The 20,226-nt window shown below is 51.4% G+C and overlaps 3 protein-coding genes across 3 annotated transcripts in view; 1 reads left to right on the top strand and 2 right to left on the bottom strand.

Moving 5' to 3' along the window:
- LOC139604920 (zinc finger protein 436-like) overlaps window positions 1–14,168 on the bottom strand; it is a 179,117-nt gene extending 164,949 nt beyond the window's left edge. The window contains exon 1 of the mRNA XM_071456242.1: window positions 14,041–14,168. The gene's annotated coding sequence lies outside the window, so the exon portion shown is untranslated. The remainder of the gene's footprint in view (window positions 1–14,040) is intronic.
- LOC139604951 (zinc finger protein 436-like) overlaps window positions 1–19,722 on the top strand; it is a 325,479-nt gene extending 305,757 nt beyond the window's left edge. Inside the window, exons 2-3 of the mRNA XM_071456294.1 lie at window positions 17,291–17,356; window positions 18,068–19,722. Of these exons, the coding sequence (XP_071312395.1) occupies window positions 17,335–17,356; window positions 18,068–19,074 (1,029 nt within the window). The 5' untranslated portion in view covers window positions 17,291–17,334 and the 3' untranslated portion in view covers window positions 19,075–19,722. The remainder of the gene's footprint in view (window positions 1–17,290; window positions 17,357–18,067) is intronic.
- On the bottom strand, window positions 4,363–6,136 carry LOC139604936 (zinc finger protein 135-like). The gene has a single exon (XM_071456274.1). The coding sequence runs from the start codon at window positions 6,090–6,092 to the stop codon at window positions 4,836–4,838; it is 1,257 nt and encodes a 418-aa protein (XP_071312375.1). The 5' UTR covers window positions 6,093–6,136; the 3' UTR covers window positions 4,363–4,835.
- Window positions 19,723–20,226: the final 504 nt, after the last annotated feature.

The raw sequence follows: 20,226 nt of genomic DNA, 5'->3' as shown, positions 1-20,226 counted from the left end.
CGTGACCCACTGGGACGTAGTGGGGGAGGCGGCATTGGTGCAGCTGAGAGGGGCAGGTGGAAGCCACAGGGAGGTCCGGACCTGATTTCCTCCTATCAAGACACCTGGAAGTAGGTGAGCCACCAACTAGTAATAATGGGACATAATTTGTCTAAAGAGGAAGAAAATGTTCTGGCTACATGGAAAGTTTTGTTAAGGAATAACGGAATTAATACTTCAGACTATGCCCTTCGAAATATATTGCTGTGGGCTAAATCACAGGATTTTGGCACTGATCCCGACACAGCTTTTAGTGCTAAGGCATGGAAAAAAGTCAGGGACAGACTGTGGGAAGTCATCCGAACGGGAGATAAAACGGTTGTCGATCTAGCAGTTACTTGGGAACCGCTCTTTGAGGCATTAAAGGAATGGAAAACAGAGAGAGAACAAGCAGAGCGGGATGCGGAGGAAAAGTTGGGGCTGATAACAGAACCTGATGGGGGGGGATGAGGCAGAGGGGGCCTCTGATGGGGAACTTGAAGAAAGTCCGGGTGCCATGCAAGTTACCTGGCAAGCTGCCACAGCTTCCAGGAAGGCTGCCAGAGCTTCTGGGCTGGATGCCAAAGCTTTTGGGAAAGCTGCAAAAGCTTCTGGGAAAGCTGCCAAAACTTCCGGACAACCTGCCATAGCATCCTCTTATCAGACCCCTAAACCTCTTTATCTCACACCTGCACAGCAGCCCACGATGGTGCCTGTATACACTACACCACTACACCAGTCAGCTGAAATGTCTTTAGCAGAGAGACAAACCCAGCCGTCTGCCCCCCCGTTTCCCTCCGCTCTAGTCCAGCCATCCGCCCCCGCTCCCCTCTGAGCTGCATGAACAACCTGCAAGGTCGTATCCTCTGCTCCCTCACAGTGACGGCAACAGCGAAGCAAGTGATGAGTCGCCCGCAGTAACACCTGAGTTGGGGCAAGGAGCTCTGGTCTCTTTACCTCCCAAGAGCTCTAGCCTTGCTGCCCCATGGACTTTGCCTCCATGTCAAGTAACTGGGCTTCCTCGACAGCCTCAGGAGTTTTGGGAATTTGTTAGGAGGAAAGCAGTTGAAGAAAAGAATTGGGACATGATAGAAAGATTAGGTGCTCCAAGAGGACCTCAGGAGAGCAGTGCCAATGCAAATGTTGCCTGTGATAACCCTATGGCTTCTCCAGGTTTTAAAGAAGCTCCTGGAACAGGGCAGGGTGACAGTCATCATGTCTTTGCCTGGAGGGTTGTGCAAGATCACCAATCAAAAGTGGCTCAGTATGGTATTAATTCCTCACAGGTAATGCAATTAATATGTGTAATTAATGCAGATATGCTTGCACCTTATGACATCATGCATCTTGCTACAATTCTATTCCAGCCAGTACAATACGGTGTATTTCAAGACCCTTGGAGGCGAGCGGCTGAACGCACAGATCTAACAAATATGCAGTTGCCTCAACACGACCCTCGTCATGCTGTGGGTTTTGATGCCCTGCTGGGCACTGGGCCTTTTGCCAATCCAGATTTACAGGCAAGGTGGGATCCTTCGATTTCGGCACAAGCTCAGCAAATTGGCATGAGTGCCTTTAAAACAATGGAAATGGCAGCTCCAAAACAGAAATATGTCACTATACAGCAAGGGATGAGAGAACCATTTTTGCAATTTGCAGAAAAACTTGCTGCAGCTATTGAGAAACAGGTAGATGATGAACTTTGCAAGACAAATTGTGCATACAATTGGCTAAAGAAAATGCAAACCCAGACTGCAGAAAGATTATTGACACTTTACCTGGGGAACCCACCTTGTCTGAAATGGTTACTGCTTGCTCGAAAGTTGGTTCAGTCAAGCATAAAATGGCGGCTCTTGCTGCAGTGCTAAGACCTTCAGCAAAATGTTATAATTGTGGACAACAAGGGCACGTAAGGTCACAGTGTACCAGTGTCAAATGTTGTCCGGAAAACGACATTTAAGCCAAGTGCAGGCAGCGATGCTGTGCGCAATCGCTGTGCTAAACTTGGGCACTATGCTAAACAGTGCAGGAGTAAATATCATGCAAATGGTTCAGCTATTGCAGGGAAACCCAAAGAGGAACGTGAAGGGGCGTGTGGGGAAACAAATACCCCAACAACCACAACAGCAAATGCGGGCCTTCCCAGCACTGCAAAGCTGCCCATTTGTGAACAATACTCAGGGGCAACAAGCGGGTCCGCAGGGATTGATATACCCACCGCTGACACAGTAACCATTCTGACAAAAGAAATATGTAAAGTGCCCCCCGATGCCTATGGTCCGATAGGACGGGGATTGAGTGCGTTTTTGATAGGGAGATCAAGAACTACACTTAGAGGTATTCATGTGCATCTAGGGCTTATTGATGCTGATTATTTGGGACAGATTCATGCCATGGTATCCATCGATGACCCTCCTGTCACTATTCAGAAAGGAACCTGCATTGCTCAAATTGTACCTTTTGTGAGTTTTGTTCCAAATACAGTGGGCCGAAGTCGCGGCACAGGAAGTTTTTGATCAACAGGAGTACCCCAAGTGTTCTGGGCTGAGAAAGTAACAGAGAACCATCCAGAAAAGACATGCATCCTCACCACCAGTGGATGCATGTCCATCCAGGAACCATATCAGTAACAGGTTTGATTGACACTGGAGCAGATGTCACAATGCTCTCGTGACTTTGCTGGCCTCAGTCGTGGCCTCTCACTCATGCAAGTTTTGGACTCCTGGGGTCTGGGGGTGCTACAACAGGTGGCCTGTCAGCCATTGTAATTAATGTGAAACATCCTGATGGCCAACAAGCTAACATCAGACCCTATGTTGCTGATGCTCCTCAAAGTTTGTGGAGACGAGATTGTTTATCTCAATGGGGTGTCAAAATTACTACGGATTTTTAACGGGGGCCACTGTGATGCAGGACAATGAACGTCCAGTTGTGGCCCTGACATGGTTGACAGATAAACCTGCCTGGGTTGGACACTGGCCCCTTACTACTGAAAAGCTTACTGTCCTGCAAGAATTAGTCACAGAACAATTGCAAGCAGGACATATTGAGGAATCATTCAGCCCCTGGAATACCCCTGGTTTTATAATAAAAAAGAAATTGGGAAAATGGAGACTTTTACATGATTTATGGCAGATAAATGCTGTAATGGCAACAATGGGAGCTTTACTACCAGGCCTTCCTACACCTACAATGATTCCACAGGAATGGCAAATAGTTGTCATTGATCTGAAAGATTGTTTCTTCACTATTCCATTGGCTGAGCAAGACAAAGAAAAATTTGCTTTCACTGTGCCTTCCATAAACCATGCTGAATCCAATAAAAGATATCAATGGAAGTTACTTCCCCAAGGCAGGAAACATTCGCCAACTATTTGTCAATGGTTTGTGGCACAGGCCTTGTCAAAAGTGCAGGAGCAATTTAAAAACTGCTACTGTTATCATTACATGGATGATTTCTTGTTGGCATCTGATAACAGTTATTAGCTCTTAAACAATGTGCTGTGACAAATTTGAAAGCTTTTGGTCTGATCATGGCCCCAGAGAAAGTGCAGGAACACATGCCTTGGAATTATCTAGGTATGTTGGTGACCAACACTCAAGTTATGCCTCAAACTGTGACGTTAGACATTGATGTTAAAACTGCTACTGATGGACAGAAATTGGTTGGTTTAATAGGTTGGATTCAATCATATTTAGGCATAACTAATCATCAGATGCAACCATTGTTTGATTTGCTTTCAGGCACCACCTTCTCTACTGATGAGAGGCAATTGACCCCAGCAGCAAAGACCCTAGAAGAAATTGAATTAGCCTTAGCACACAAATCTGTTAACAGAATAGATACCTATGTTGGTGTTCAAGTGTTTATTTTGAAGGACCATGAAATACCATGTGGAATACTGTGTTAGTGGAGTGATAACTGGGAAGATCAACTGCATATTCTGGAATGGATATTTTTATCTTTATTGAAAGATAACAAAACAATAAAACCTCTTGCTGCTCTAAAAGAGAGACAAACTCACAAAGTCTCTCTGTGGGCTGTAGCTCAGCTCACTCAGTCCCTTATCAGTCCCTCTGGCGCTGGAAATGCCGCGGCCCAGGCCCGGCCTGGTGGGCCACAGGTGTGAGCTGCCCCTGCTCTTCTGGTGTTCAAGCCAGAGCAGGTTTAAACAGGTCCAAAGAAAAGGGAAAAAAACCCCACAGTTCAGGGAACTTCTCTGGTTCAGCTAGCTAAAACTAACTAAAAGCAAAGGAGAGCTCTGTCCCGCTGTCTGTCCATCTGCAGACAACACAGTCCCAGACCAGGAATGTGGAGGAGCGAGTGCAGTTTCTGAAAACAAACTCCGCACTTCTTCTCTCCCCCCTTCACTCTCAGGACAAGTCTTACAGGTACAAAACTTATTATTCAGCATAAACAGAACTGACTGGGGATACAAGCATCATATAGTCAACCCAGAATATACCTCAGGGACCATTCAGTACTCCTTGATGTCACCAGAAGATAGGATTGAATGCAAAAGATTTTATGGGGTTGAAAGTTGACAAATCGGCTCTCCCCAAGGAATCCCCATTGTAGGCCTGCATCCTGATGGATGTTCCTGCCTCTGGGTTTATCTAGCTGCCCACAGGGAATCAGGAAGAAGTGGAGCCCCCCAGCCAGATGCCTTCTACTTGGATCACCAGGACCACGGATCACCAGGGCTCTGCCCAATGGGGGTCACTGGGGATCATCCGATGCAGATCCTCTCATGGAGGATGGAGCTGGAGCAGCGCACAAAGCTCTTCCCACACTCGGGGCACTCACAGGGCTTCCCTTAGTGGCGCCTCCGTTGGTGTCGGGTCAAAGCTGAGCTCGATGAGAATCTCATCCCACACTCCCCACACTCGTAGGGCCTCTCCCCAGTGTGGATGCGCCGGTGGATGGTGAGGTGGGAGTTTAGCTTGAAGCCCTTCCCGCAGTCGGGGCAGCGGAAGGGCCTCTCCTCGGTGTGACTCCGCTCATGTTTGAGAAGATCGGAGCTCCTGTGAAACCTCTTCCCACATTGGGGACACTTGTAGGGCTTCTCCCCAGAGTGAACACGCTGGTGGTGTTTTCTCAGGTCAAAGTGCCACCCATAGCTCTTCCCACATTCCAAGCAGGTGTAGGGCCGTTCCCCAGTGTGGATCACCTGGTGCTGAATGAGGGCCGAGCTTCCTCTGAAGCTCCTCCCACATTCCCCACACTTGTAGGGCTTTTCCCCAGTGTGGATCTTCTGGTGTTCCGTCAGCTGGCACTTGATGCTGAAGCTCTTCCCACACTCCCCACACTCATAGGGTTTTTCCCCAGTGTGGATCCTCTCATGTTTCCTCAGGCCAGAGCTGCATCTAAAGCTCTTCCCACATTCCACACACTCATAGGGCTTTCCCCCAGTGTGGATCCTCTGGTGTTGCATCAGGCTCCCCTTCTGGCTGAAGCTCATCCCACATTCCCCACACTCATAAGGCCGGTCTCCAGTGTGGATCATCTTGTGTTGCATCAGCTGGCCCCTCTGCCTGAAGCTCTTCCCACATTCCCCACACTCAAAGGGCTTTTCCCCAGTGTGGATCCTCTGGTGTTGCATCAGGCTCCCCTTCTGGCTGAAGCTCTTCCCACACTCCTCACACTCATAGGGCCTCTCCCCAGTGTGGATGACCTGGTGCCGCCTCAGGCTGGAGCTCCAGCTGAAACATTTCCCACATTCCTCACACTCATAGGGCTGTTCCCCAGTGTGGATCACCTGGTGCTGGATCAGGCCCAAGCTCCGACTAAAACCCTTCCCACATTCCAAGCACTTGTGGGGCTTCTCCCTGCCATGAGGCTTCTCCACCAGCTCTGAGCTCTGGCTGGATCTCTGGCCGCCTTCCTGGCTCAAGGGGGCTCTTTCCTCCCTGCAGCTCCCTGGGCTGGGTTTGCAGCCCCTCCTCGTGCGGAATCTCCAGGGCTTTTCCTCCTCCTCCATCCAGACACGCCCTGGGAATGAAAAATCCTGGTTTGGAGAAAAAAACAAGATGAGAGTCCCTTGGACTGGGAGTTCCTCCTTGCCCAAGTTCATCTCATTAAGTCATTGGGCATCTTGTGTCTCTAAGAACCTCCAATACATCACAATTCAGCACAAAAGTCCTCCAAACATCAAGACACAGATCAAAAACTTCCCAAACATCAACATTCAGCAAAACCCCCCTCCAAATATAAAGATTCAGCCCCCACAAAAAAACAAAGCACCAACAATTAGCCCAAGAAAGCTCAGAAACACCAAGATTCACCCCCGGGAAAACCGTGGATCCCAATCCCCAGTCACCTGCTGCATGTGGGGGGGGGCAACGCTCCTGGGGCTGGGGTAGGAGGCTGCAGATACAGGGAGAGGTGCAACCTTGTGCTGCTTCCTCTTCCTGTTCCTCCTCCTGTGTCCCTACTCTTCCTCACACTCCTCTTCCTCCTGCTATTCCTCTTTCTCTTGCACAATCCCACCTTCTCCTTCCACGTGCTTCATTTGACCATTTTGTTCCTCAACCCTGCTTCTCCTTCCTTTCTCCTCCTGCCCCAGGCCCAGCACCCGCTGCCGGCTCCCTCTTGCCCCCAAACCCACAGCATCCCACGGCAGGGGCAGGGATGGAGCTGGGGCAGGTCGGGCTGGGGCAGCGCTGGGCTCTCGGCCACTCCCGCCCGCACTCGGTCCCCACTGCAGCCGCTCCCGCCAGGACAGCGCGGGGGGGCCCGGCCTTGGCGCTGCCCCACTCCCACCTCCCCAAATTCCCCTCGCGGGGGGCGCTGGGGCCGAGGGGGGGGGGGGGCGCAGGTGGGGAACGCTGGGAGCTGCGGGTCTGCCTGGCAACTGCTGAGTCATCAGAGCCGCGTGCTCTGATTGGCTGAGCGCTGCCTGAGGGCTGGGGCTGCAGCAAGGGGGGGACACACAGCTCCAGGGGGGATGTCCCACAAACGGGGAAACCCCCATGAAAGGAAGAGGAAAGTGTCTTTACAAACAGATGCTGTGAATCTGATTAAAGATAGGGCCAGGGACTTGGACACAAGAAAGTGACAGGAGAAGCCATCAGTTTCAGAAAATGTTCTTAATTGATGACACAGACTGCTGTTCAGCCAAGGTCCTGCCAAATTCATGAACTTCGAGAAGAACAAAGACTTCACAGAGTCATGAATATCGTTCGCTATTTAAAAGTGGGAGCATATCAAGGGGGTATGTGGTAGGTGGATTGGGAAGTCTGTACTTCTCAAGCACTACAGCCAATGCAGAAAGGGAAAGGGAGATGTGGCCAGGAAAATTAGGATGAAAAGGCAGCTGTGTCCTCCAAGAACTGGACAGACCCCGTGGGAAATGTCTCATGGCCATTCCCATTTTTTTAGGAATGTAATTACTTTTACAGGACTCCTCTGTCTGCTTTGTGGACAGAATCTCTGAAGATGTCAATTTTTCCACACACCTTGGGACTCGTCCGGAATTCTATCCACCGTCTGGGGCAGCGGGCAGTGAGTGCAGCTGAAGGTGCCTCACCCAGTTCGGGTGATCCGCCCCCTTGGGGGCGGCAGCACCGGGGACTGATTGGGTACCTGAGAGTGACCAGGAGACAGACGAGTGACACATCAGGGGGGGCTCTGAAGAGTCAGCAGGGAGAGAGCACTGAAAATCTCATCAGTGAGTGCACTGGGATCTTTGGGGAGTGAGCATGGCAGGGCACACATGGAGGCTAGAAAAGGGAAAGCCAGGAAGGGGTCCTGTGCCAAAGGGATGATGATCCCAAAATATCTCTGAAGGGTCCCTTGGGAGAAGGTTGAGGGAGTTTGCACATTCACCCAGAGGTAATTAAGAACTTGGACACCCAGGGGGGCAATAAGAGAAGTGGAGAAAGGATTGAGACAACAGGGCATGGATGGTGTTGGTGTGCTGCAAAGGGACTGGGTGAGGGGGAGTGTGCAGCAATATGGTTAAGGCAAAAAGCTGCACAAGGAATCTTTGTGGGAAGGAAAAGGATGATGGAAAGAGAAGGAAGAGAAAAATACTGAGGACTGGGATGTTTTTCAGCAGGGTCTTATCCTCAACATTTGCCGGCTGATCATTTGCATCCCCGGTTTCCAGGAGAGGAAAACAAGGAGGTCAGGGTTTCAGGGGGTTTCTCTGTGGGGGGCAGCGGCAGCACCGGGCGCAGAGGTGCGGGACCGGGAGCACGGGCTGGGGGCCTGGGGGGAGCTGCGGGGCCGGGCCGGGGCTGTGGGGCAGCCGGGGCTCAGCGCCGGGCGCTGCCTGACCCCACCAGCCCCGGGCAGGGCCGGCAGTGGCCCCCGGCCCCCAGGAGGCTGCGGGACGCCCCGGCCGCTGCCCGGCCCCGTGGAGCTGCCGGCCCTGCCCGCCGGGGGGCGCCTTTGGACACTGCGGCAGGACAGGGACCGGCTCTGGGATACGGGCTGGGGAGGGCACCCTGAGCACAGGGACGAGGAGCAAGGAACATCTGGGAAACGTGGATTATACATTTTAGCATGGAGATTGTCTTTTAAGGATTTTGTTAGGGTTACTGGAGATACAAATGATTTTACAGTAAGCTCAGCAGCTTTCAGAGGATGAGCACCCACAGGCACTGAGGGGGGCTGCAGGAGGGGCAGAAGAAGGCCCTGCAGCACTTGGGCACAAAGGCCCAGCAGGTGAATGCAAGAAGGGAGCAGCAAAAGGCCAAGCTGAAGGCAAAGGCCAGGGCAGAGTTCCTACAGCCCCTGAGGGATCAACCCCAGGGCCCAAGGGGGCCCCAGCACCCAGGGCATGGGCTCGGCCACAAGCACCCAGCAGAGGCATTGCCCTCCTCGGCAGGGGACAGCCCACCCAAACAGCCCCTGGCAAGGAATCAGGGCTCCAGCTGCAGGGCACAAGGACACTGCAAGCACAGACAGCAGCACCCGCAGGACCAGCAAGTCCACCCCTTGATGGACATGGATTGGCAGGGCTGTCACAGCTCCCATCACACCAGGGACCCTCCACACTGGAGCCCTTAAGAACATTCAGGTGGGTCTGCATTGAGAGGAGGCATTTTCTGATGGACACAGGAGCCTCTCAATGCACTCTGAATCTTCGACCCAAAAAAGTCTTGGATTATTCATGAGATAAGTGGGAAAGATGTATGGTTTTATTCAACCACTGTTAGCACTTGTGGGAGATGGGTTTGAAATGCATGAATTTTGATTTGCTCCTAATTGTTATCATGATTTACTGGGAAGGGATTGGATCTCTAAACTCAGAACACAAATTAATATTATAAAAGGTGATACAGAGGCCAGTTCTGTTGTACCTCTGAGTCAAATGTCTGGCCAGGCCTATGCTGAACTGAACCCAGAAGTGTGGGCAGCCCCAGGGAAAGAGGGAAAATTAGATATGGAGCCTCTACAAATTACTTCAAAGCAACCAGGACAAGCAATACCCTGTTCCAGGGGAGGGAAGGAAGGGCTCACAGCCTGGTATTGAGTCCCTGTAGAAGGCAGGGCTTTTGGAGCCAGGGGTGTCTCCCTGTAACACTCCTATCCTGCCAGTCAACAAACTGGATGTATGGACAGGAGGAGGAAACACAGAATTTTCAAGTGTTAAAATGAAGATGAAGTGAGGCCGCTGCCCTGGCCCTTCCAGACAGGGTAAAAGAATTTGAATTATAGGTGGATGTTAAACAGGGACTTGCCAAAGGAATTCTTGTGCTAAAATGTTTAACCCAGTGGCCAGAGAGCAGCCTCATTGTCTGCAGAATTCTGCAGCCACAGCTTTCATGGGAGCTGAGGCTGAAAACTGATGACAACAGGAGGATCTCCTGGAGTTCAAGTCTGGCAGCAAGTTAAAGCTTTGACAACCAAAAGAGCCTCTAAATGGATGAGCAGGGCTCGGTTATTACAGTATGAAACTTGTTCAATGGCACAGGAGGATTCAGAACTGAGGACAGGGCAAGGGTTTAACCCAGCCTCCTGTTTGAACAGCCTGGAGAGGGGCTGGCAAGGAACCCAGGACTGCACTCAAGGGACAGAGCTCCCGACCCAGGCTGGGAGAGATTGATGGGACATTCCCTGGTCTGAGGGACAAAATGTGTTTGTGGATGGCTCTGCAAGGGCAGCAGGAGGGAAAAGAGCTACAAGACAGGCTGTTATTAAGGAAGGGGAATCAGACAAAGCGCAGGTCACCGCCCCATGCTCAGCTCAACCCAAGGAGCTCTGGGTGCTTGTAAGAGCCTGGCACTGAAATGCCCTGGGCAGGAAGGCTTCAAAATCTTCTGCTGACACCATGGCACCTAACAGGGCAGCAAAAGCAATTCTGACTGCTTCAGACACCACTGGATCAGAGATCAAGGTAGATTCTCCCACAGGAAGCTGGGCTGGCACAGAGCCTGCCCTGGCACTTTGCTGTTGCCAACACCCAGCCAGGACATCGGCTCCTGCCTAAGGAGTGCAAAGCAGCACCACTGGTGGCCAAGGGGCCCATGCCAAGTGTCCCTGAGGCCAGAAACAGCCGCCAGCACAGCTGAACACGGGGGGACCCCTCAGCCTGGCCTCAGGGGCTCTGAAGCCCCGGAGATTTGCACTTCCCGCCTGCAGCAGGACCATGGCAGCCGCCCCTGAGCCTGCCCTGAAGGCAACGCAGCAGCAGCCAGGGCTCCACAGCGGGCCAAGCCCCTGGGCCTGCCCACAGATCCTCTGCTCAAACCCTCGGAAATCCTGGCCACCCTCCTCTGGCACCTCCAGCCACTGCGGCCAAGCCTCGCTGCCACTGCTGCAGCTTCAGCGCTGGCTGGGCCTGCACTGCCACAGCTGCTGGGGAGCACCACGGCACAATTCCACTCTGGGGCTCACTCACACCCACACTCTGGGCTGACTGCGACTGCATTGCTGCAAAATGTACCCATTTTGGTTCTTTTAAATCTTCTTTCTCTGCTCAGGCTTGGTTTGTCTTTGCCTCGGGGAAAGGAATTTTAAAGGTTTTATTTAAGGGGTGTTACACCACTCAATGGAGATGAGTTTAACATCTCAACAGACTGGGAATAGCCCAAAAGACACCCACAGAGATAACGACCAGCAACAAAACATCAACGCCCAGCAGCAAACAGCAACCAACAGCTACCCCAGACACTGCCCCCGGCACAGCTGGAGACACCTGGTCTGGAAAAGGCTGAGAAGGAAATCCACGAGTGTGGACCGAATTCACAGCAGAGGGGAAGAAATCCGGGTCCAACAGGAAACCAAATACTAAAAACTTACACAACTTGGAAGCAATGAACATTAAAGCAGGGGATTTAGATTGGTTCAGACTACATAAAGTTTAGGAACAATCCAGTAAAACTCACATGCCATGGAATGATTTTCTCTGCACAGCCAGGGTTATTTGTGAAAGAAATTATTTCTGTTGCACATCCTGGCCAGAACCAAGCAATGCCTTGACTCTCTAACACTAAAGAGATTCTTGGAGAGTTTTTGCTTTCCCTGCAGCTTCAGTGACACAATTACAACATGAGAAAAATTTTTCATAAAACTCACACTTTATATTTTCAGGTGGGTTTGGGACAGAATTGTGAGAATCAGTTTTTGGTCTGGGTTCTTCCATGTTCGCCTTTATGCTGCATGTGAAAAATGCATCTATTTTATGATTGGCTTTTCGCAAATATTAAAATGAATATTATATGTGTTGTTTTAGAAAGTAATGCTGTATTAGTTTTCTTAAGTACTGTGTTAAATATAGTTTTAGATTATAAAAATTGTTTAAATAGAAACGATGCTATGCAGGATACCTTTTTAAAAAGAAAGGACTCACAGCGAGATAGCAGCCACAGGACACCTAAATCTTTCAGAGAAGAATTTATTGCCCTCTTATCAGAAGAAACCAACTTCTTCCCACCTCGAAGGCGCTGTTAGGATTTGGAGGAAGAAATGAAGATTTGGAGGATGACCAGACAGAATCCTGTATTTGAATGGAATTTATGCATCAGGTATGAAGTGTATGAATATGCAACAGGCTATTGTTTTTAAGGGTTAATCCTTTGTTAACGGGTGTCCTTTTGAGGCTCGTGCTGGGCGGTACAGGGACATCCCCGGGACATCCGTAACACTTTGTATTTATTGTCTCATATTGTCCTAATTCAGTTTGTCCAAATTGTTATTACTCTAATTGTATTACTATTTTTATAACCATTTTATTACTATTAAATTTTAAAAAAAATTAAAAACAAGTGATTGGCGTTTTTAACACTGCATTTTGCAAAATTGAAGAGCATTACCATAATACTTTTAACTCGTAAATAGTTGATACTTTTTGCAAAAAAAACAGATTCTGTGGGGGGCCACACGTGACTCACGAGGTGGCTGCCCTGGAAGAGAAGCTTCATTCCAGGCAGCCTGCAGAGGAGCTTTAGAAATGCAAATGAACACTGCTGGGCAAAGCCTGGACAATGGACCTGGGTCTCTTGCCTGGGGCAGGAATTGGGCTGATTCCCTCTGCCCTCACCCCAAGCTCTGCCTGCTTGCCCTGATGGAATTTGCACAGCTCAAGGCAGAGCCCAGGGTGAGGATATCTGACCCTGCAACAGAAACGGGTGAAGCTGCACAGGGAAACAGCAAATGGAGAATGTTGGGAAAACTTCACTATAAATAAATGGGGAGGGAATCATCCCTCTGCCCACTCCAACATGTGCTGTCACTGTCTGTGTTATATACAGGGTATATTAGGGTACTGGGGACTTTTTGCTACCAAAAATTCAGGGAAATCAGTTGGGAATCCAAGTATTTGATGATTTAGTTAGAGAAAAGCAGTCAATTGATGCAGCCCTGGCTGGAGAGAGCGGACAAAAATGGGGAAAGGCCACCAGAACAAAGCCTACAACACCATGGACCAGCCCCTGGGAACCCAAACTAATTCATATCAGGAGCCACAGAACCCATTTCTCATTTCAATGGCATCATTAGATTACAAGCTGCCCTGGGAATAACCAACCAGACAGCTCCAGCTCCTGACCTTCCTGCTGAGCAATCCACTGAAATGAGGAACACAACATTTCACCATGGGATGGGATCAGATCATCTGTTAGCAGAAAAAAGAGGAGTTTGTGGAAAACTAAATGACTCAAACTGCTGTTGGCATTTAGATGACAAAGGAAAAGTGCTGAAAAAAAAACCCAACGGAAACAAAAGAGCAGCTCATGTATTGGCCCAAACGTGAAAAGGATGGGAATGGGACACGGTTTTGTGGCTCTCTGGCAGTCCATGGGTTAAACGAATGCTGTTTCTCCTCTCCTGTGCTACAGCAACTCTCACCTTTTTACCATGCTCCACACCTCGAGAGTGCAGCTCATTCAGCAGCTGAGCGAGGGGCCAGGGGCTTGTAGATAAGGAAGTAACGGGCGAAACCACCAGCTTCAATAATTGTTACTAATTAACATGGACTGCTGCTCACAGAAAGTCCCGCTACATTCCTGAACTTCCAGAAGAGCAAAGACTTAACAGAGCCGTGAATATCGGCTGTTCTACAAAAGTGGAGATGCACATTAACAAGGACATGCAGTTGGCAGATGTGGAAGTCTGAACCTTCCAAGTACCTCAGCCAGTGGGCAAAGGGAGAGGGAGAAGCGGCCGGGAAAATGAGGATAAAAAGGAGGCTACGAACTACAGCAATGGCAGCGAGCGCACGGCAAATGCCCCACGGCCTCTCCCTCTGCTCAGCAATAAAGTCACTTGTACAGGACTCCTCTGTCTCCTCGGGGCACAGAAACCTCCGGCCACGTCAATTTCCCCGCACAGCCCCGGGCACGGGGCAGCCGCCTCTGTCCCAGCCACAGCAACCGGGCCGAGCCAGCGCTGCTCCGGCAGCGGCTCCTGCCGAGGCAGCGGCCGCAAGGAGACCGCGGGCAGCCGCTCCCGCAGCGCCCTCACGCCAGCGGCAACACGCGCCGGACACGGCACAACGAACCCGCCCGAGCCCCTGCCGCCCCCGAGGCCCGCAGCGAGCCCCGAGCCCCCGCACAACCCAGCGCGGCTCCCACCTGCGCTGCGGCCGCCTCCCAGCTCCGCCGCCGCCTCACCGCGCTCCGGCCGCTGCCGCCGATCCCGGGCCCGCACACACGCTCCGCCAATGGCGCCGCTGCCGAGCCACGGCCGCCCTCAGGCCGCCACCGGGGCCTGCCCCGCCCCGATCCCACCAATCAGCGCGCCAGAACCGCGACTGACGGCACCGTCGGCCAATCGCAGCCAGGGGCGGGCTCTGCACGCGGCACAGCCTCGCCCCGCGCTCTCAGGGTCCCCCGGGCTGCGTGAGGGCAGAGCCGGAGATGAGGAACAGCCCTGGAACGGGCCCGGGCCCGAGGGGATTGAGCTGAAAACACAAACAAACTTCTCCGCACCTCCCGCCACGGCTTTCCCGGCACTGCGGCTTCGGTGGCCCCGGCTCAGCGGGAAGCCCTGGAGCCTCTCTTCTCCTACCCCTAATTAGGAGCATCAGTTCATCGCTTTGATTTCCCCAAAAAAGGGAAAACTGCCCCAAACCCCAGTGGATGAGTGGGGGAGGGGAGAGATTTCTGACAGAAAACCCCAAAAACTCGGAGCAGGATAATGAGAAGTGTGGTAAATAGGTGTGAAAAACGCCAATCACTTGTTTCCAAAATTTTAAAAGTTTAATAGTAATAAAATGGTTATAAAAATAGTAATACAATTAGAGTAATAATAATTTGGGCAATTTGAATTAGGACAATCTGAGACAATAGAGATAAAGAGTTACGGACGTCCGGGTACCTTTTTCTGGGCAGCACGAGCCCTGAAAAGGACACCCGTTAACAAAGGATTAACCCTTAAAAACAATAACCGGTTGCATATTCATACACTTCATACATGATGCATAAATTCCTTGCAAATACCGGATTCTGTTTGGTCAGTGCCACCTTCTTCCTCTGAATCCTACAGCGCCTTCAAGGCGAGAGAAGTTCATTTCTTCTGATAAGAGAGCTATAAATTCTTTTTCTCTGAAAGATTTAGGTGTCCTGTGGCTGCTATCTTGCTGCAAGTCCTTTCTTTAAAAAAAGTCTCTTACCAAGCATAGTTTCTATTTTAACATGTTTTTAATAACCTAAAACTATATTTAACCCACTACTTAAGAGAATTAATACAGCATTACTTTCTAACACAAGACATATAATATTCATTTTCATATTTGCAAAAAGCCAATCATAAAATACATGCGTTTTTCACAAGTATAATCCCACTTACTTCCAATCTCTCCCAGCATGGTCCCAGCTGCCGCCAGCATGGTTCCAGTTGCTTCCTCAATCAACTCAGTGAGTCCCAGTATGATGCCATTTGCTCCCAGTTGCTCCCAGTCAGGCCCAGTATGGGGGATGATGTGCAGGGTGTGCTCACTGTGACACTCAGTCACTCCCAGTATTAGTCCAGTCACTCCCAGTATGATCCAAAGATGAACCCAGTGTGCTCCCAGTCTCTGCCAGAATAAACCAGTTTTGCTCTACATGGTTCCAGTTGCTCTCTTTCACCCTCACTTTCCTTCCAGTCACTCCCAGTATATCCCAGTGTACCCCAGTTCCCTCCAGCATCTTTCCAGTTCCTTCCAGTATGATCCCATTTGCTGATAAGCACTCCCAGTCAGCCTCAGTGTAGTGGCACTCACTGCCAGTATGATCCTAGCCATCCTCAGCACCATCCCAGTTCATCCCAGTATATCCCATTTACCCCTGACATGGTCTCAATTGCCCCCCCAGGCTCCTACTCACTCCCAGTGTGATCTCAGCATGATCCCAGTATGATCGCAGTATGGAGTCAGTACAAACTCAGTACAATCCCAGTATGATGCCAATAGGATGTCAATACAAAGCCAGTGAAGTCCCAGTGACTCCCAGTATGATCCCAGGATGATCCCAGTATGATATCAATACAAACCCAGTACAGTCCCATCATGATTCCAGTATGATCCCAGTATGATATCAATACAAACCCAGTACAGTCCCATCATGATCCCAGTATGATCCCAGTATGATGTCAGTACAAGCCCAGTACAGTCCCAGTCACTCCCAGTACGGTCCCAGTGCAGCCCAGTCCCTGGCAGTGCTGCCACTGCTGGGATCCCCCAGCCCTGTGTGCGTTCCCCCCTGGCGGATGTGCCGGGAGGAGCCCCAAGGGCTGGCAGTGGCCAGGCAGGGTCCCCAGCAAGGCCCAGTTTGGATGTGCAGCCCCCAGTTTGGCCAGTTTGCCTCTCCTTTGGCCCGGGCCGGGTTCCCCCCGCCCGCAGCGGCTGGGAGCAGCCGAGAGCCCCGCGCTGCCCATCCCGACCTGTCCCGGCTCCATCCCCGCTCCTGCCGCGGGCTGCGAGGGCTGCGGGAACGGGCACCGAGGGTGTGGCTGCTGCTGGGGGAGGAGGAGGAGGCAGGGAAGGGCAGGGATGGAAGAGGAGAAGGAGGGGGAGATAAGACAGAGGAGGAGGAAGAGGGAGGGGGAATGGAGGAGGACGAGCGGGAGGAAGAGGAAGAGGAGGCATAAAGGCGGATGGAGGCTGAGCTGAGGGAGCCAGGCCGTCGATCCCTGCCTGAATTCGCAGCCCCCACCTGTGGGATCATCGCCCCCCCCATGGCTCCGGTGAGCGGGGAGGGGGAGCTGGGCCCGGATATCCCGGGGGGTCCCTGGGTTGGGTTTTTGGGGGGATGTTTGGAGAATGAAGAAGTCCAAGGCTGAGCGGAAAAGGCCCCTTGGGGGGACATCGGGGGGTGGCGGTGGCGGCTGCCGGCAGAGGCAGCCTGGAGGAGCAGAGCCCTGTGTGCCCCAGGAGCCCAAAGTGGGGAGCCCAGAGAGGGGGGAGCGCCGCCATTGGCGGGAGCCTCAAGAGCCTGGAGAGGGGCAGGGGGGACTCCTTGGAGCCGCTGCAGTCCAGAGCAGAGAACGAGGGGAGAAGGGAGCCCGGGAGCCCAAAGAGCCCCGGCATCCCGAAATGGGGAGAGCGAAGCGGGGGCAGCTTTTGGCATTGCTGGGACTGCCAGCAGCCTGGGCAGGGCGGGCACCGAGGAGAAGGGGGACCCCCAATCCAAGCGTGACCCCAGCAGCTGGGACAGGGGGGAACCCAAAAACTCCAGAGGGGAGGGACCAGGGACAGGGAACTCCTGGGAGGCTTTTTCAGGGCTGAATCCTGGTGTTTGGGAGGTTTTTCGGGAGCCCAGATGGCCGCTGACTTGTAGAGATGGAGTCGGGCAGAGGAACCTTCAAACTCAGCGTGCTCATCCCTTGTTTTCCTCAAACCAGGATTTCCCATTGCCAACTCCTGGGAGGCTGCGAGGAAGAGGAAGATGCCTTGGGACACTGAGGCAGGTGAGGAGGAAGTCAGTGTCTCTGGAATGCTTAAAATCAGAGGGTTTTGGGAAAGCTGCAAAAGACAAGCCTCAGAGACAGTAGAACTGATTAGAGCTTTGCTGCAGCTATAAGATTGGTTAGTAGAAAAATTATATAAGAATTAGAAAGTAGGGAGAAATAGAACAATGGTCTGTGCATTAACACTTATCTAGAATAACTCCCTAACCTGCAGAAAAGTATATCTAGCAGGATATTAGGAAGTTCCAAGCTTAATAATGGAGCTCTGTGCATTGTGTTTTAAGGCTCACAAGCAGGTATTGTATTTGAAATAAGGGAGCATTGTTTTAACCGTCAATGTGCTTATAGTGCTTGGATAGAACTACTGTCAGTATGCCTTTGCTTTGCGTGATTGGTCAAAAACCTTTTAAAGTAAGTTTGAACATGAAGTTCTTTGTCTGCTACCTATGATGTGAGCTACTGGCAACTTACCATTGTCATAACCAAGTAATGAGGCTGATGCTGGGAAATAAAACAGCTCCTAGCAGTCCCGTCCTGTTTGTGATTTGTGCACAGCCCCGAGCTGGTGATGAGTGCCTCTTTCCCCTCTGTGCTGCTCCATCTCCCAGCCCAGCAGGGCCCCCGGCTGCAGCTCAGCCCTGGGGGGATCTCCTTGCCCTTGCCTGTGGCACGGAGGCAAATCCCATGCTGTCCTTGTCCTTCCTCCCCCAGAGCAGGAGCTGAGCATGGAGAGCAGGGAGGACAAATGCCCGCGGCAGAACCTGGTGGCAGAGGCCGTTTTGAGCGGCTCCACGGCGCAGGAAGCCAACGGGGAGGAAAAGCCCCGGAGCTGCCGCACAAGGAGGGGCTGCAAACGCAGATGGCGGGGATGTGAGGGGGAAAGAGCCAGCCTGGGCCGGGAAGGCGGCCGGAGATGGAGCCAGAGCTCGGAGCTGGTGCTCCATGAACAGCTCCATGACGGGGAGAAGCCCCACACGTGCTTGGAGTGTGGGAAGAGCTTCGGGTGGAACTGCTACCTGATCAGGCACCAAAGGACCCACACTGGGGAACGGCCCTACGAGTGTGGGGACTGTGGGGAGAGCTTCAGCCTGAGCTCCAGCCTGATCAAGCACCAGAGGACCCACACAGGGGAGAAGCCCTACGAGTGTGGGGAGTGTGGGAAGAGCTTTAGGTGCAGCTCCAGCCTGATCATGCACCAGAGGATCCACACTGGAGAAAGGCCGTACAAGTGTTCAGAGTGTGGGATGTGCTTCAGCCAGAGCTCCAGCCTGATCACGCACCAGAGGACCCACCCTGGGGAGAGGCCCTATGAGTGTTCCAAGTGTGGGAAGAGGTTTCAGACCAGCTCCCATCTCCTCCAGCACTATTGGATTCACACAGAGGAGAGGCCCTTCCAATGCCCTGAGTGTGGGAAGGGATTCAAGTACAACTCCAACCTCATCACTCATCAGCGCATCCATACTGGGGAACGGCCCTACGAGTGTGATAAATGCAGGAAGAGGTTTCAGACCAGGTCCTGTCTCCTCCAGCACTATTGGATTCACAGAGAGGAGAGGCCCTTCCAGTGTCCTGACTGCGGGAAGGGATTCAAGCGCAACTCCACCCTTGTCAATCACCAGCGCATCCACACAGAAGAGAGGCCCTATGAGTGTCCCCAGTGTGGGAAGAGCTTCTCCAGGAGCTCTCACTTGACCCAACACCAACGGAGGCACCAGTAAGGGAAGCCCTGCGAGTGCCCCGAGTGCGGGCAGAGCTTCGTGCGCTGCTCCAGCTCCATCCCCCACTGGAGGAGGCACTTTGGGCACAGCCCTGGTCACTCACATTCCCTGTGATCCATGTTGGGAGCACACCTGGCTGCTTCTCCTTTTGGTTTGGCCTTAATTTTCCTCTGCTTCACCTTCATCCTTTAAAAACACCCCCAAACTGGGTTAAATGAAGGAAATTGATTGAATATATCTGAAGTTCCATAATTTCTCAGTTGTTTTAGAGGGAATTCAGGATTTGTGGACACATTCTGTGTGGAGTGCTGCTGTTACTAAGAGGCAGGAATTTGATCTCACCCTTCTTGTGTTGCTAAGAACTCCTCCCCTGACCCAAACCCCAACTCCACCCTTGGGATACCCTATAAAAACTCCATGGCCCTGCCTTTGCCCTGTCGTTGGGGGATAAGAAATGGATTCCCAAAGGATCAGCCCTTTTCCCCCTGGATTCCCAGAGGATCAGCCCTTTTCCCTCTGGATTCCCAAAGGATCAGCCTCATTGTCCACTGGATTCCCAGAGGATTCTGACTCTCTCATTTTTTTTGTTTGTACTACTGCATTTGTATTTTCAATTTTTCCTAATAAAGAACTGTATTTCTACTCCCATATAGTTGCCTGAGAGCCCCTTAATTTCAAAATCAATTCGAATTTTTATAGTTGTTTATTCTTATTGATGATGATAATAATAATAATAATAATAATAATAATAATAATAATAATAATAATAATAATAATAAGTTTTCTTTTTTTCAAAGGGAGCGGGTTTACATTTTCCATTTCAGTGGAGGCTCCTGAAATGGGGAGACACCCCCAAGGACGGGCCATGTAAAACAGTTCCTGAAATATGTAAATTATGTAATGGATATGCATAAGGCTCTAAGAATATGCAAGAGGCTGATGGAATTAAAACCAGATTAATTAAGAGGTGTCCCCAAAAATAACTGGGGCATCTTGGTGGCCATAACAATCTTTGCTCGATGGTCCTGGTCTCCCATGACATCAGCCTGTTGCATATTCATAGACCCTAATGCATATCCATAAACTCATTTACATATTCCAGGAACAAAATTGCCTTCATCCCTTTTGGAGGTCCCACCCCCCTCCCAGCTC

The sequence above is a fragment of the Agelaius tricolor genome, unplaced genomic scaffold (assembly GCF_023055355.1).
Source record: "Agelaius tricolor isolate 1412-34295 unplaced genomic scaffold, bAgeTri1.0.p SCAF_57, whole genome shotgun sequence".
In the NCBI taxonomy this organism is placed as follows: Eukaryota; Metazoa; Chordata; class Aves; order Passeriformes; family Icteridae; genus Agelaius; species Agelaius tricolor.
This window is presented reverse-complemented; position numbering and strand designations above follow the sequence as displayed.

Bases quoted from the DNA above. Each gene is read 5' to 3' on its own strand.
- LOC139604936 (XM_071456274.1), bottom strand. From the start codon at position 6,092: ATGAACTTGGGCAAGGAGGAACTCCCAGTCCAAGGGACTCTCATCTTG.